The 17420-nt window shown below is 47.3% G+C and overlaps 1 protein-coding gene across 16 annotated transcripts in view; it reads right to left on the bottom strand.

Annotated features, from left to right (window-relative positions):
- PRR5L (proline rich 5 like) overlaps positions 1–17420 on the bottom strand; it is a 75309-nt gene that overhangs the window by 19919 nt on the left and 37970 nt on the right. For 15 of the 16 annotated variants that reach the window (XR_006960713.1, XR_006960714.1, XR_006960715.1 and 12 more), the window contains one exon: positions 4614–4671. The exons of the other annotated variant lie outside the window; for it this stretch is intronic. Coding sequence is in view for 11 of the 15 variants with exons in the window: in XM_047071856.1 (XP_046927812.1) it covers positions 4614–4671 (58 nt within the window). In the remaining 4 variants the exon portion in view is untranslated. The remainder of the gene's footprint in view (positions 1–4613; positions 4672–17420) is intronic. 16 annotated transcript variants of the gene reach the window in all.

The raw sequence follows: 17420 nt of genomic DNA, 5'->3' as shown, positions 1-17420 counted from the left end.
AACAACATTCTCAGGCACTGTACTAAACTCCTCATCTACATTTCATGAATAAACTATTCCCTCACTTTACAGGCTCAGAGAGAGAGGCCAGGTGTCTAGCCTAACATCACACGGCTAGAAGGCAGAGCTGGGATTCCAGAATCCATGCCCTTGACCAACATTATCTGGGACGATCACGTGCACAATTATATATTGTTTTGATTTTCTAATCACTACGACACTGGGTTTTTATTCTGGATTTGAGCTGTTGGGACAAGGAGGTGAAAAGAAGGGCCTGGAAACTGTCACTTCCACCCACTGGTTTGCAATAACCAGCGGGGAGAGGGAAGCAGCACATCACCTGCAGAACTCAGGCCCCGCCTCCTGATGCTATACTTACGCTCACCCCTGGGATCCTGAGCCACTGGTCAGGCACCACTCCCAGGCTGGGTGTACATGGGTCACCCAATGCCACCAGAAGGCCGTGCCAGGAACCCCGCACCTGCAGGAAAGGCCGGCACTGGCAGAGAGGAGCCTGCACGGTGGCTGCTTTTTAACGACCTAGATAACAGAGCTGATTGGGCACCGTCTTTGCTCATCTGAGGCCGAGAAACTGGGTCGGCCAAGATTAGACACTGAAAGATGCGTTTGGCAAAACACTGCCAGTTCCACTGAACAGATCTTGAAAGATTCATTTAGCCTCTTCCGCCTATTAATTTAATGGACAATAAAAGCAGCGGCTGGGAGAGAGAACAGAACAAGGGCAGAACCAGCAGCTAGCGGGGCCAAAGATGCATGGATTTTTGAAAGCTTGGAGAGACACACGCTAGGGGAAAATGCAAATCCATAGTCCCCTGTAATTTGCCTCACAAAGTGCTAATTACACGTTGTTGGAATCATTGATTGACTTCTCTGTCTCCTCTCCTAGAATGGGATGGGCGTCTGGGTCCTGTCTGTCCTGCCCCACCATTATTATTTCTAGTGTCTGGCATGTTGCCAGATCAATAAATTACTTTTTAGAAATCTCTGAGTGAATGAATCACAAGTAACAAGGGTACAGGCTTTCGCAGATGCTGCGGCTGGTGAGTGAAGGGGGTTAACATTTAGCCCCAGCATGGGACAGGACACAACAGGACTTAATAATTAGCTCCAACATTTTCCTTTGGTGTTAGATCAAGGAAACATCCGCAACACGGGCAATCTGGAGGGGACAGTCTGTTTCCTTCTTCTGCATCCTCACCCTCCTTCTCTATTCCCCTAAGTATGTGGATTTTATTTCAGCCCCTCAGGCTCACCATGCTCTGTACACCACAGGGCATTGGCATGTGCTAGTCCCTTTGCCTAGACTATTCTTTACCCCTCTTTCTGCCTCACCTACACCTGCCTATTCTTTTAGTTTCAGCTCCAGCATGACTTCTATAGCAAAGTCTCGCCCATGGGTCAAACCTCCCTCCTACAAACTGTATTCTTTTTTTTTTTTAATCTTTTAAATTTTTATTTATTTTTGAGAGAGAGACAGAGCAGGAACAGGGGAAGGGCAGAGAGAAAGGGAGACACAGAATCCCAGCAGGCTCCAGGCTCTGAGCCCGATGCGGGGCTCAAACCCACGAACTGCGAGATCGTGACCTGAGCCAAAGCCGGACGTCCGACCGAGTCACCCAGGTGCCCCAGACTGTATTCTTAGTACCTGCTGCAGTTACAGTGTTATATTTCATAATGATTTGATTAATCTCTCTCTTCACCACTGGGTTATGAGCTAATCCACGAGGGCCTGGAATCCTAGGATGGTTTTGTTCACCACCGTGTCCCCAGCACCTAGCAAAGTGTCTGGTAGATGGCTGATAATCAACCAATGTCTGAACGAACCAATCTTTTCAAATGTAGGCTATGCTAGTTCGTGGCAGGGAGGAGTCGGGGAGCTCAAAAGGAACATCTGACATGTTAAGCCATCCTGGTACCCAAAACCAAGGTGAACCCATCACCCGGGGAACGTACTGCACAGGAGAAAAGGCCATATTCCAGCTGCTTTATTGACGGCCTGTATCCTAAGCCTTCCATTACAAAGCCCAGCAGAGGCCTTCCCGACACGAAGGAAGGGCAGGAGAATCCTGCAGATCCGTGCCGGTGCCCGCTTATTCCCCTCCACCGCCAGGATGGAGAGCTCATCAGCACATGAGGTAATCTTTCAACCCAGCAGCAGGAAGGCACCTCTCCTGGGAACTCGGGTCTAATTGCTGGCTTCGAACTTCACAGAGTAATGGAGGTTTTGGAAAGTGTTCAGAGAAGAATGTCCGACTGACACAGGCTAACAAAACAGGGTGACCCCGGGGAAGAAAGAGTTTCAGGGAGGTGACTTCACCTCCAGAAACAGCCCCTAAGGACTTAGCCTCCCGCAAAGATGAAGGGGGCTGCACAGAAGCTTCTAGACCACCACCCTATAAAAACTGTCCTCTAAATGTGCCACAGGAGTTTAGATCACCGGAAGCCCATAGAAGGGGAATCAGGGACTCCTTACGGTCAAGGCCACAAAAGCTCTGGGAAAGATTCCTGGAAGAAACACGGCAGATCCTGCCCACAAAAGATCAACACAAGGATAAGAGCTGCCTCTGTCCTTTCTGCGGCCATAAGGGACACATGTACAATGTGTCCATAAAACAATCAGGTCAACAGAGTACGGTCTGTTCAGTGATAGGATGGATCCTATAGCAAGGGAATCCTTTCTGTCAAATAAAATCTTTTGTGGGGTTGTAATACATGAAATAAAAAAGTGGAGAAGTTCTGGCTGAAGACAGGAAAGGCCCTTCAAGGTTCTCCACCTCTTTCACTGTGCAGAGGTGACATGCAGACCTCACGGCCAGCATGGACCCGGGGAGAACCCCCGCCCTGGTGCCCCATGGCGTGCTTTAGGGCAGAGGCAGAGAACCTCAGATGACCTTCATTTACCCCATTCAGCACCATTTCTGAGCCTTCACTCCAAATGTATCCGTGTCAAGCATCACTGGAATAAAAGACATCCAACTCTTCCCTGAAAACACTTACAGACTTGGTTTTGCTCGGTATCTTTTTCATGAAGCTGGTTTCCCACATTTGCAGAAGCATGTACTAACCCCTCAGGTGACTTACAGACAAATAATGTGGCCAGAGACCACGCTTCCCTTCCCCCCCTTTACTAGGCAGCCACCTTCCATACTTGTGTACTGGCCCGACTGTTAAATGCAAAAGGGGCACAAAATCCCTGTCAAAGCCACTCACTTAAAATTAAGGCCCCGGGCTAGTGGGTGTTTATAAGGTTGAAAAAGCCTGAATACAGCTATATGGAAGGAAAACAAGGCTACAAGTTCAGTCAGCTGTCACATATATGGAAGTTAATTTCTAATCTCTATTCTTCCAAAGGTCTGCTGAGCACTTACTGTGGGCGAAGCACCGGAACTTTCCGGTGTCAGCTTCTCAAAGTCTCCTACTTTGCCTTCCCAGGGGACACTTCATGGAACAAGAATCTCTTTCCCAGGGAATGGAGGTGAAAAAAAAGGGATGCTCTATGGCCTGATATGTCTGGGACTAGTAGTAAATTTGACCTACAGATAGAGGTCTTTAGGCTAAAGTACCAAAAAAAAAAAAAAAAAAAAAAAAAAAGAAACCAGTTTGTGGACCTACGGCATGCCAAGTATGATGCTACGCCAGGTACACTCCTTATACTCCTTATAACCCCTAGCCCATTTGGTCATTTTAAAAATGATAAAAAACTGGGGTGCCTGGGTGGCTCAGTCAGTTAAGCATCTGACTCCTGATTTCAACTCAGGTCATGATCTCACGGTTCATGAGTTCAAGCCCTGCACTGGGCTCTGTGCTGAGCATAGTGCCTGCTTGGGATTCTCTTTCTCTCTCTTTCTATTTCTCTCTCTCTCTCTCTCTCAAAATAAACTTAAAAAAATTTTAATAAAAAATTTTCAAAAATAAATAATCAGTAAAAACCAAGGCTCAAAGGAACTAGAAACTTGGCCAAAGTCACCGAAGAAGTAGGTGGTAAGCTAAGGTCAGAATCCACCTTGGAGGCAGCTGAGAGGTAGCCCTTGATAGAGTCCCGGGGTTGGCCACTTCTTGCCTTGGTCCCATCTCCCATCTCCATTCGGTCCCTTTCTATTCTGTCTGCTGGGCTCTAAAATCTTTTCAGGCCAGGAATCTTCCATTGCCTATCAAATCATACGCCATTCAGCAGGGGCCTGTTTAGCCTAATGCCCCCCAAACAGGTAGGCCTCCTGTCATATAGGACCTCAACTAAGATGAAAAAGGCCAGTTAGAAGTAGCCTGGGTCAGACCAGGGAGAACAGCATGTCAGGATCCGTGGTAGAATTTATCCCTCCACAGGGGACCGCCAGCACGCATCCCGTGAAACACCCTCGGCGAGGGTTCTCGGAGAAGACCACCCCAATCCCACCTCATTTTTCAAAATACAGATCTGACTGGCACAGCCACAGTGGCTGGCTCCAAGCAAGTGAGGCCGCTCGCGGGGGGAGCGAGAGACAGGGTGAATCACTCACTTGGAGCCTGCCACTCTTGGACAGAAGCATTTCAGCTGTCCAAACAGCAGAGGCTGAGTCACAGGGCCCACTGTACGAGGGCTGCCTTGTACTTGCCTTCACACAGCTTAATCTTCTCCTCCACAAACAACAGGCCTTTGGCAAGAAGCTGATTCTGTCAAGAGAGAACAAAGAACACAAGGGTTGGGCTACTTCACGTACCGACAAAACCTCTTCCACGTCCAATGGGCGAGGGTGCGGGGCTCTGGGCCCTTGGATGCCAGTCACGCTTCCAAGTACTAGAAGCCATCTGTCCTCTTGGAAGATCAGGCTTCGGGAGAAGTCAACAAGACATCCCACGGCAAACGAGGGAGACGAGAGCCAAACTCAACCACTATTCCATCCCTCCAAGCACGGAGGAGGCATGCCACAGGCTTGGCTGAGTCCTACGGCAGGCCTGTGGTGGACACCCGATGTCCTTCAAGCCCTTCATCTAAACTCAGAAAAGGGAGCGTTGAGGTAATGGGAAATTGTGCAGAGATAATATATTTTTTTAAGAGATGAATTTAGGGTTTCCCACGCAAGCATGAAAGAGACTGTATGCAAAACCTTAAGCAGCCGTGAGTATGTGTCCACCAGTGAGGGTGTGCATGGAAAGCTGTGGAAAGAGAGAGTATGGTTAAGTCCTTGTGCAATTGTACCTAGCAACTGCTGAGTGTTCTGCGCATGTCAGAGGGTTTATATCCTTCATTTCACCTAATTGCAACCCTCCCAACAGTCCTAGCCGGTTGGTGCCATGACCCTCACTTTACTGATGGTCAGTGAAGGGACCGCCTACAGGAGACAGACCAGGTCTTCTTAGCTCCAGAAGCCATGTTCTCTCCACTCTGCTTTGTTGCCTTCTAGCAAGTCTCCCCACCCAGAGCCCCCTTAAAGGGCTAGCGCGGTCCCATAAGAAGTGGAGCAGCCTCTTCACAGGTCACAGAAGCTCCAAGAGCAAGGATGCACTGGTGCCTCTCCACTCACCTCACATTATCAGATTATCAAAGTCCTATGCTTATGGGACAGGGGGCCCATGGTGATCTGTATCCTACAGAAAACCTAATGCATTTCTTAGTATTCTCCTTTATAAAACCTTAAAACCCTGTTGCAACGATGACAATGATGCAAACCCTCGTGCATAGCAGAGTGGAAACAATTTGGGTATCAGACGGGGGCTCAAGTCCCAGCTCGGCCACACTCGAGCTGTGTGATCTTGAACTTTCTCTAATACTTGAATTCCTCAGCTGTAAAATGGCACCATACCAGCAACATCATAAAGTTCTTATAAGACTTAGTCATTACACACACACACACACACACACACACACACACACACACACACACAGTATCTCATGTCCTTAGTACTCAGTGGTAATGGGCATTGATGATAATAGCTGTTCTCTTAGCCCATCTATCTTCACAAAGGAGTGGGAGTTAAAGAGAGTCGGTAATGAATGGGCCTACATCAAACATATTAAAATATTTTGTCAAAGGAACTGTCACATTTCTGTGACTCACACATATAAACCAAATTTCAGAAGCCCTATTAAAATTCACAAGAGATGATCTAACTTCAAAAAGTAGTTGGCCAGCATTTAGCGTCAAGATGGAACCCCAACTCAAAGTCAGAATGACATCTTCTAGGAGAACACCAACTCTGTTAAAGGAGACAAAAATCAATTCCTTTACACAGAACGATGGAACAGAGAGGTAGTTCCAGCGAGACCCCACCTGCATTCTCCACCTTCCAGCCAAACAAATGAATCCCAACAGCTTCTGGGTCAGAAAGCAAGAAAACACCACTGCACCAAATTTAGACTATCAGAAGCAAGGCTCTGTGACAGCCGGGCTGGACAGGAAAGGACTGTGCAGGTGCTTCCAGAAGGCAGTCGCTCCACCTGCATGTTTCTGAGCAGCTGGGGCCTCAAGTCTCTGTGTGGGTCCCTATCACCCATCCAGGTGAAGTTCTCAGAACTTCCCCTGGGTGCTCTGTGCAAGGGCTCCTGATGCCATTAGTCTCTGTCACCACCTCTGATGCCAACACAGATGTCCCAGGCTTCTTCCAAAACAACTTTACAACCTTCCAAGATGTCATGTTTCTGCAATGCACCTGTGAATGTGATTGCGCCTCCGTCTTAATGCAGTTTTTGTGACTTTGTCCTATGACGTCTACATTTTAAATGGCAGGGGTGGGGGTAGAGTGGTGGGAGAACAGGAAGTACTGACAACAGAGAGATAAAAGCCTAGTCCAGGCGATGTCATGAGTTAAAGAAACAAATTCAAATCTTGTATCATACTCACTAGGTCCTTAGCGGTGAAGGCCATTTCTTACTGCTCTGAGAACAGTGTCCCAAACATAGCAGATGTTAATAAACATTGGCTGAATATATATATTGCCTGTTTTGGTGCTGAAGCCCATTTTGAACTTTTAAGAAATCAAGATAAGAGACAGAATATGTAGAAGAGGGGAGAAAGTGATACAGGGTCCCTAAATCTGTTGACGTTTTCTTTACTTGATAAAAATCACTCTGTATCTGTACCTTAAGGGATAAGCTTTAAATGATGGCCCAGGTTCTTCTTCCCTCTCTCTCCTACTTCTTCCCCCTTCAAGGAGACATTTGGGGAAAGAAAAAAAGACATTTTTTTTTTCAATGCAAAGGAATGATTTGTGTATTATGGAGAAATGGAAAAGAAAATACTCTTTTAAAATCCTCATGATACACAGTTCTATAACTTAGGCCAAAATAAAAGCAATAGAAACTTGGGCTCAGGAGGGGATTTAAGGAGCCTCTAGCCATATTCTGCCATCTCCCCAGCCCTGTGGTCAAAATCCACTGGTCACACGCAGTTTTGAGGCTATTTCGGTGGACTCGTCCTTTTCCAGGAAACTAAAGCACCTTTCAAAAGCATCTTGCAGATTCTGCTATCCGCAAGCATTTGTAGATTTTGCTCTTATTTTACAGCTGAATGAATAACTGGTCTCCAGCTTTTGTTTGTCACGTGCACGCAGAGGAGGGATCACTGGGCCCAGCCTAGCCCACAGCCCCTGCTCTCCAGAGAACCTCCCGCCATGCACTCAGTGGATCTGTGCCCCACTGTGCAAGCTCAAACCCCTTGATCACAGCCTGCATCTCCGGCTTAGCTGATTGGCCTGTTTCCTATCCCATTGCTGACCCAGGTCTCAAACTGAGCCAACAGTCTTCTCTCCTGGGAATCTGCAGTCACACAGGCTCCTACCCTCCAAATGGTCCTATGTTCCTCCGGGCCTCATGGCCTGAAGGGCTTCCTGCTTGGGGTTTAATGCTCTGCAGTTGCCATTTTAATTCTTAGTATTTTTTATCTTCAAACTTGTGTTTTGTAAGTGAAATCTGATTGGGTTCACTTGTGGTCCTGCCTCCTACCACCTCCCCAGGAGGATTTTTCAACACCTGCTCGCCCCCCACTCCCCCACCCCTGCGTGTACTGGTCCCACAGGGTCTCCCTCACCCTGCCTCTGGCCCCACACTGTCCTCTTATTCCCCGAAATGCTGGGGGGCCCAGGCCCAAATGCAAGGAGGGTAGGGTTGGGGCAGGCCCTGCAGCACCTGGGGAGGGGCCCCGGGGGCAGGCTTCCCCGCCCCAGGGCTGGCAGAGCTGTGGCTCAAGTGCCGGTAACTCAGGGAGGGCCTCTTGACCATCCCGGATGTGTGTACTGAGGGTGCAAAGGTTCCGATCTCTCGTAGGGGGGGGGTCTCCTGTCCACCACAGGCTGCAGCAGCAGGCCCACGGGAAAGGGAGACCGACCTCCCCAACCCTGGCTGCGGCCACTCTGTGTGCTGCTCACTTCACCTCAGGATACGCCAACTGGACATCTGTGGGGCTTAAGGCTGCTGAGACATCCCCCTCCTTCCCCCCAGAAGGACAAAGGAAAACGAAAAGAACCAGCCTTGACTCAGGCATCCATCTTGGACGGTCTGTCCTTTTAAGCATCTCTTCCTGGAACTCGCCTCACCGCATTCCCGGCCCTTAACAAAGGCATGATTCTGGAAGGCGCCGAGGACATGCTTGCTGCAGGCTGTGGTGATGGAGCTGTGTGGTGCCAGGGCTGGGAAGAACCCGACCTTTCTCTGGTCCCGTTCCCTGCCCAATGGCGGCAACCGCACCAACCCCGCCCGATGGCTTGGAGCCAACGACCGTTTACATTAAATAGCAGCCACCTAGGAAATGACTTGGGACTGGGAACGAGGCCCATTGTTACTTGGTGCCTTGCCCCCACCCCATAAATGAACTTAGACGTGGAATACACATCACTTGAATCAAGAAGCAGAGGAGCCTGGACGTGAAAGACAGCTGACACGTCTAAGACATCAAAAAACACGCCACCAACAGAAAAATGAAGTTCAGCTAGGAAAAATGCAAAAAAAAAAAAAAAAAAAAAACAAAAAACAAGGATGTCTGGGGAAAGGCATCCAAAACCACCCAATCTTGAGTGGGTGGGACAGATTCAGCTCATCCTAGCTGATCATGGAGGGCAGGCAGGAGGAAGCAGGGGAGGACAGAGGAGAAGGTGGGCTTGTCAACAGTGTGCACCTCTTGTCAAGCAGGTACTTTCCCAAACCCACCGGAGGGACTCAGGGAAACAGGGAACCCACAGGCTGGGGGGTGGGGGTGGGGAGAAGGACACTAACCCATCTTCCCAGAGGAAAGAACTTTCCAACAGCAGGAATCCTGTAAATGCTAAGGCTGCCTGCCACTGCTTTAGCGATGAAGAAGAAGAAGAAGAAGAAGAAGAAGAAGAAGAAGAAGAAAGAATGACAGTAGAGTTATTCACTGGTTTTTACTCTTGTCAGGCACTGTATTAAACCCTTTGCATGCACTAACTCATTGTACCTTTGCCACAAACGATGCCTTTTGTACAGATGAAGAAATGGAGGCTCAGAGTAGCAACTAGCAGATGTGAGACCAGAACTAGCACCCAGATTGGTCTGAATCCAAACCCCCATTATATTCCCTTGGTTTATTTTAGCAATAATAAAACAATATATATAAAGATACAAATAGCTACCGTATGTTGACCGCTCCCTAAATACCAAGGACTTTGCATCTACAACATCTCAACCAGTAACCGCATCAACTTTTTGAAGTCGGTACCATGATCTCAGCTAGCGTATCACTAAGAGAACTGAGGCTCAGAGAGGTTAAGTGACATGCCTGCAGTTACCCAGCCAGTGAGCGTTCCAGCAAGGATGGGAATCCAGACCCACCCGGAAGAAGGTCTGGTGCTTTTAGCCATCCTGTTCTTCTGCCCTGTCCACTGGGGAGGTTTCTTGTGTCCTTGCCCAAAGGGGAAGGGAGAGGAGATCCACTTCAGGATCACACATATGGAGAGCAGTCGGTTTAGCAATCTCGGGTGACGGGACGGAGTTCCGCCATGAAACCTCTATCCAGCCGGGCCATTTCCGCTGCCCAACCCTGCTACCAGCTTCCCAAATTCTGCCTCCCCCGAAGTACTTCCTCAGGGCCTCCCTCTCCGCTATCCACACACACTCACTGTCCAGCAAGGCTCACACGTGGCTCCTAGGTGGGTTCCATTCCCAAATGAGACCTTCTTTCCTACCCCGGAGGCATCTAGAAGCATGCCACTCTGCCTACGGAGAACTCTTCTCAGCCAACAATTCTTTTCTACTCCAGGCATGTTTCCAGTGATATCAAGATCCACAAAGGTTCCTGGCACTGGCACTAAGCCAGGGATGGAAACTATGGGCCACCTCCTTTTTTCCCCGCTGCAGCTTTGAAAGTACAGCCATCATATCTAAGGATGTCTGCATTTCCTGTGAACCTGGATGCCTTCCTAGATAAGCAACAAAAAGCCTTATAAACACGACTCGTCCCCAAGCCCAGTTCCTAATAAACCAGTCCTGGTGTGTGGATGGGGGCGGGGAGGGGATGTGGCAGTGTGATGAGACCAGACAGAAATCCCCAGATGGGAGTGTGAAAAAGATGAAAAACTTGCTACATATGCGAATCCTTCATTCAGCACCATTTCAGTGGTAGAGGGTGAATTCGGGCTTTTAAAAAAGTCATTTTAAAGGAAGCTGGAAAACAGTCCCTGTTTCTCTGGACACCAAAAATAAATAAATAAAATTTAAAAACACTGAAATTTCTCTTCCATGGAGTTTTTCAGGGAATGCCTTACGGGCATTTTAACATTTAGAGTATAATCCAGAAGATTTTTCTTCCATGGCCAGAGGGCCTGAGTCTGACACTTGCTCTACATTTTACCAGCTGTGCAATCTTGGATAACCTCCCTTCTGAGAGCTGCAGTCATAGTATCTGCAGAACAGTAATAACAAAATCTTCCTCATCAGCTGTCAGGAGGAATAAGTGACTTGGCACAGGGAGAATGCTTCCAGCATTTTCTCAGACTTGATTAGGTATCAGAATCACAGAGTTCTGGGCCCCATCCCCAGTATCTGATTCTGTGAGTCCGAGGCGGGGCCTGAAAATCTGCCTTGGCAACGCGCTCTCAGGTGGTGCGGAAGATGCTGGTCCGGGGACCACACTTCGAGAACCATCAGCTTTAAAGAGTGGCTGGTGCATAAATGCATGATAATGTTCGCCGTCCTGACTATGGATGTTTTTGTCCTCCATATAACCCTTTTTTTAAACAACAACAACAACAACAACAACAACATTTACTTATTTTTGAGAGAGAGACAGAGACAGAGTGTGAGTGGAAGAGGGACAGAGAGAAAGAGAAGGAGACACAGAGTCCGAAGCAGCCTCCAGGCTCTGGGCTGTCAGTACAGAGCCTGACACAGGGCTCGAACTCACTGACCATGAGATCATGACCTGAACCAAAGTCAGACGCTTAACTGACTGAGCCACCCAGGCGTCCCCTCCATATAGCTCTTAAGCAGCCTCAGAGACAGTTGCCCTGGTGCTTTCCATGCCTAACAAATACTTCTCAGCCCTTCCAACTCAGTCTTTACCCCTCATGGCCACTGAACTGCTGAATGTTTGCACTTACCGGAACACATGTGCATTTCTAGCATCTACCTCTGCCTTCCAACCTTCCTTCACTGGTGCCTTAAATCTGGCTGCTGCCATTCCCTGCCTGCTCTATAGGAAATCACCCAATTTCACCCATAGTGGGTTCCTGAAAACACGTATTCGTGTGGAACAAGACGCTTACATGATGTTCGGAGTTCTGTTCCCACAGAGCTAAGAAGGATTATAAAACCCCTAATTACACCTCACCTTCGGAGCTCATCTTCGGGTGATAGATTTTCAGCATTTTGTACCTACGTGTTCCTTCTTTAACAATAGAATGTGCGGGGCGCCTGGGTGGCGCAGTCGGTTAAGCGTCCGACTTCAGCCAGGTCACGATCTCGCGGTCCGTGAGTTCGAGCCCCGCGTTGGGCTCTGGGCTGATGGCTCGGAGCCTGGAGCCTGTTTCCGATTCTGTGTCTCCCTCTCTCTCTGCCCCTCCCCCGTTCATGCTCTGTCTCTCTCTGTCCCAAAAATAAATAAACGTTGAAAAAAAAAATTAAAAAAAAAACAAAACAATAGAATGTGCAATCACCCAAGTCCAATGAGGCTAAAGATCCGCCATTGCAGCATGCCCGCAGATTTTCATCTTTATCTCAATTATATTAAGACCTATGGTTATCAACTTCAAGGCCCATTTTCCCACTTATCCTCATAAAACGTGAGAGAAAGTACAATAAAAATATTCAAATAATTGCACAGATTCCAGGCAATCGCCGAGGAGATTAAGCATGGCGGAGCTGCTGACAGGGAACGCGGCTGGCTGGCGGGCAGCCCCACACAGTGCAGCCTGGGACATCCAGGGGTCCTTCTTGCAGCCCCCAGACTGGCACCACCCCATTCCCTCCCCTCACAGTGCCCAAGCAAAGTTTCTGAGCCACTCCCAAGTTTACAGACTCCACAAGGGCTTTCTTCCAAGTACTGGCCAAATCCAAAACGTAACCTCGCAACGATCTTCTCCCCTAAGGATATCATCTTCCCCCCTTGTCTTTTTGCTGGAGCTCAGTCCACTTGTTCAAAGCCCCATCTCTTTTTTTTTTTTTTTATATGAAGTTTATTGACAAATTGGTTTCCATACAACACCCAGTGCTCATCCCAAAAGGTGCCCTCCTCAATACCCATCACCCACCCGCCCCTCCCTCCCACCCCCCATCAACCCTCAGTTTGTTCTCAGTTTTTAACAGTCTCTTATGCTTTGGCTCTCTCCCACTCTAACGTCCTTTTTTTTTTTTTTTTTTTTTTCCTTCCCCTCCCCCATGGGTTCCTGTTAAGTTTCTCAGGATCCACATAAGAGTGAAACCATATGGTATCTGTCTTTCTCTGTATGGCTTATTTCACTTAGCATCACACTCTCCAGTTCCATCCACGTTGCTACAAAAGGCCATATTTCATTTTTTCTCATTGCCACGTAGTATTCCATTGTGTATATAAACCACAATTTCTTTATCCATTCATCAGTTGATGGGCATTTAGGCTCTTTCCATAATTTGGCTATTGTTGAGAGTGCTGCTATGAACATTGGGGTACAAGTGCCCCTATGCATCAGTACTCCTGTATCCCTTGGGTAGATTCCTAGCAGTGCTATTGCTGGGTCATAGGGTAGGTCTATTTTTAATTTTCTGAGGAACCTCCACACTGCTTTCCAGAGCGGCTGCACCAATTTGCATTCCCACCAACAGTGCAAGAGGGTTCCCGTTTCTCCACATCCTCTCCAGCATCTATAGTCTCCTGATTTGTTCATTTTGGCCACTCTGACTGGCGTGAGGTGATACCTGAGTGTGGTTTTGATTTGTATTTCCCTGATAAGGAGCGACGCTGAACATCTTTTCATGTGCCTGTTGGCCATCTGGATGTCTTCTTTAGAGAAGTGTCTATTCATGTTTTCTGCCCATTTCTTCACTGGGTTATTTGTTTTTCGGGTGTGGAGTTTGGTGAGCTCTTTATAGATTTTAGATACTAGCCCTTTGTCCGATATGTCATTTGCAAATATCTTTTCCCATTCCGTTGGTTGCCTTTTAGTTTTGTTGGTTGTTTCCTTTGCTGTGCAGAAGCTTTTTATCTTCATAAGGTCCCAGTAATTCACTTTTGCTTTTAATTCCCTTGCCTTTGGGGATGTGTCGAGTAAGAGATTGCTACGGCTGAGGTCAGAGAGGTCTTTTCCTGCTTTCTCCTCTAAGGTTCTGATGGTTTCCTGTCTCACATTTAGGTCCTTTATCCATTTTGAGTTTATTTTTGTAAATGGTGTGAGAAAGTGGTCTAGTTTCAACCTTCTGCATGTTGCTGTCCAGTTCTCCCAGCACCATTTGTTAAAGAGGCTGTCTTTTTTCCATTGGATGTTCTTTCCTGCTTTGTCAAAGATGAGTTGGCCATATGTTTGTGGGTCTAGTTCTGGGGTTTCTATTCTATTCCATTGGTCTGTGTGTCTGTTTTTGTGCCAATACCATGCTGTCTTGATGATGACAGCTTTGTAGTAGAGCAAAGCCCCATCTCTTGCTCCCCTCCATCCACCTAATCACCCCTTTTCTTCTGGGGAACTCCATGTGTTTGGGAAGACCTCCCAGGCTGACCAAAGAGGAGCTGAAACTTTTCGCCTCTAGTCAATTTGGGTTTGGAAAAAAAAAAAAAAATCACATGAAAGTGATTTTCCCCAATCTTTATCATCTCTCCACCCAGGAAGAATCTGTGGATTCTTACAAGTCCCACCCAGCTTTGTCCCTACAAAGTATACTTATCCTGGGCCTGTTTGTAAGCCTTTACCATCCACTCAGGTTTTCAGGTAACACTACCCTGTGTGGTACCTGCATAGAGGTATCCACATCCCTGCTCTGTCTTCAGTGTCGAACTCCACGGTGACCCTGACACTTCCATGGGTCTCCTCCTTTGGTTCTGCCCTGTGCCACAAGCCCTTAATGAATCTTCCCTGATAATGATGAGCTAAGAGGGACTGGCCTCCTGGGGCTCTCACAAGACATGAGCAGTAATGGAAGTATTTAGATCAAACACTACCAGGCCATCTGTGGCCTTTGGGCACTGGGGTGACTAAATTTCCCCTTTTCCTAGGTACTATCTTGTTCAGAGCTACTGACTAGAAACTGAGTTTCTGTATCAAGCAAAACTCTAGTTTCACCAAAGGGAATTTAACTTTCCAGGCTTGGGGTAAAAACTTTCAACAAACACAACACAGCCAGCAGATACAGGAGCACAGAATACTCTATCTGCAGCCACTCCCCCCCGTGCCCATCCCCATGCCCTGCACCACCGACGTGGTTAACCATTAATTAGGTGATAGAAAAATGTAGAGCACTTCCGATCATCATTTCCAAAGTTCTAAGGAAACAGTTCTCCCACAGAGCTGTCTCTATGATAGAGTTCCCCTGGGAAACCCCAGCTTTCCTTCCAGGCCCAAAACAGAGGGAAAGAGAAAATCCAACACTGGAAATGTCAGATTTTTTCCCGCCAGTTTCTTATGGAAATCTCTCTATGCTTCTGTGGATCAAATGGCCTGTCTTCTCTGTGTGCAGACACAAGATAAGCACTCTTTTCCCACCTGCTTCCCCTCTGCCTTCACCTCAGGTCATTTTCATTATTCCTGACTGAAGATACCCTTCAGTGAATCTTTCCTTGAAGCTACAAGTTGAGAATGCTCACCTTCAAAAGCAGAGCCACAGAGAAGGTTCTGCAAGTAGAGATCTCTGGGTTGGAGAGATGCGACCCAACCCAACCCAGAAGAGATCTCTCTGGGTCCCAGGAGATGCGAGTTCATCGCTAAATGCAGACGGCAGGGAGGGGGCCCCCCATCCTTCATGTCACACAGAAAAGCCCAGAGCCCAAAGAGCCCATTCATCGTCCTCTCCAACAGCCACATCCGTGGCTTTGGGGTCTCACCTCCACCCTCATGTTCTGTTCCTTATTTGTCCATGGACTTCCTCCTTCCTCCTTGCTGGAGGCGTGTTCTTTCTGGAGCCCATTCAGACTTTTCCTTCTTCACAGCACGTCTGCTAGTTGAATGTGAAGGCTGGCCTCTATAGCCCTCCCTCCTGGACCTCCCTCCTCCCTCCCATCCTCCTTCATGGACAGTTCCTTCAAGCGGTGCCCAGCATTGGGCTTTCCAAACCTGACTCTCTCTTGAACCACCTTCACCATCTGGCCATCGCCAGGGTCCCCTAAACTGTTATTCTTTGCATACTATTTTTCTTAAATCAGTCCACTTTTTAAAACATAAATATGTGTAAAAAATGAAACTATAGCAACATCATTTGCCATAAACAGAATGTAACTCAACCATCAACTCGAGGCAAAGAAAAAAAAATTTATGAAATCCTAATCAGTATTCCTAGCTGAAGACACTAAGTTCGAGGCGTGCTCTCTCTTTCTGAAACAAGGGAGATCGCCAAGTCCTGCAGGAGCGTCAAAGATACAGTGGCGCAAAGCGAGACTCTCCCTGGGCACAATCCGAAGCATGAAAGGAAAAGAAAGGAAAATACATTCTAGCCACGAAGACCAGTATTACTTAACGTCATTGTGCATACCACCTAATATCATCTCCTGTATCTGTGGTAGACAACCCCTCCCTCTCTCCCAAGAAACTTCACTAGGCATCTCTTATGTTCCAGGTACTTTCCAGGCACTGGGGAGCCAAACACTTTTTTTTTTTTTTTTAAAGGGCTCTGCACCTACAGGAAACTTAAAACCTACATTTAAATAAACAGCGTCCAGGATAGCTTTCTCTCCAGTCTAGTACTAAGGAAAATCCCAGATTCAAAACTGTGAAAACCAGTTCCCACCCCACACCCCCAGAAAGAGACTCAATATTCACCAAGCCGTTTCTCTGATTAAGCTCTCGATGGAAAATGACATGTGGTTATTAGTTAAGTGGCTGGCATACTTTGTAAGCAGCATTAACCGACCCCCCCCAAACCTCAGGGCTTCCCAGATAAACAAGTCCCCACCCAAGTGCCCTTCCCCACCCATCCTAGGGGTAGCCCCCCCCGTGCCAAAAGACAACTGACATTTAAAACCCGATTGAAACCACACCAAACTCTGTCTACTTTAAATGTCAGCGAGGAAGGCTGCCGGCCTGGCAGGTTTCTTCAGGACCAACTGAAAAATCACTTCTCTGTAGTTGGATTTAAAAATCAATCAGTACAGACAGCAAGAGAAGAGACTGAGGACAAGGCTGACCTTTGAGTCAAGGGCAACTGAGATGATTCACATTTGTAACTAATTACCTCTTTCTTAATCTTTATGTTTGTCTCTCCCTGGACAGGAGCTTTTTCTTTCAAGCAGCTGAGACATCTGACCCGATAGAATTCCAGGCTGCTGTTGGGTCTTGCTTTGTCCATATTTATAGTGGCTATTCTCTGGTGTGTGTGTGTGTGTGTGTGTGTGTGTGTGTGTGTGTGTGTGTGTGTTTTAAAGGACTAACATCTGTCATTCTTTAAAAGTGCACATAAAAATTTAAGCTTCCCGAATGTTGGTAAGGAAGAAAAAAAAAGAATGTCAGTATTGTTTTTAAGATCTAAAAATTCTTTAACCTGTCTTAAATAAAAGTATGTTCTCCGTGGGTATAGAATAGCACCACCAACCTGAAACCAAGATGTTAGGTATTTTTATGTTAGTTTCCCATTAAAAGGGTTGGACAACACTTTAGAATAACAAATACGCATACAGTTAAGTTTAATAACTGCGTTACTCTGTCTTCCTCTGTGCTAGTCACTGTTCTGAGCACTTGACAAATAACACTTTATTTAGTCTTCACGACAATCTTATAAGGTTAGGTCCTAACACCCCTGGTTTTATAGAACAGAAAACTAAAACACACAGAGGTAAAGCAACTTGCTCAAGGTCACACAG

Source organism: Lynx rufus, unplaced genomic scaffold, assembly GCF_022079265.1.
Source record: "Lynx rufus isolate CCGP_SWC_20201006 ecotype Redwood Valley unplaced genomic scaffold, mLynRuf1.p SCAF_9, whole genome shotgun sequence".
Classification (NCBI taxonomy): domain Eukaryota; kingdom Metazoa; phylum Chordata; class Mammalia; order Carnivora; family Felidae; genus Lynx; species Lynx rufus.
The sequence above is the reverse complement of the archived record's forward strand: the minus strand, read 5'-3'. Positions and strand labels throughout refer to the sequence as shown.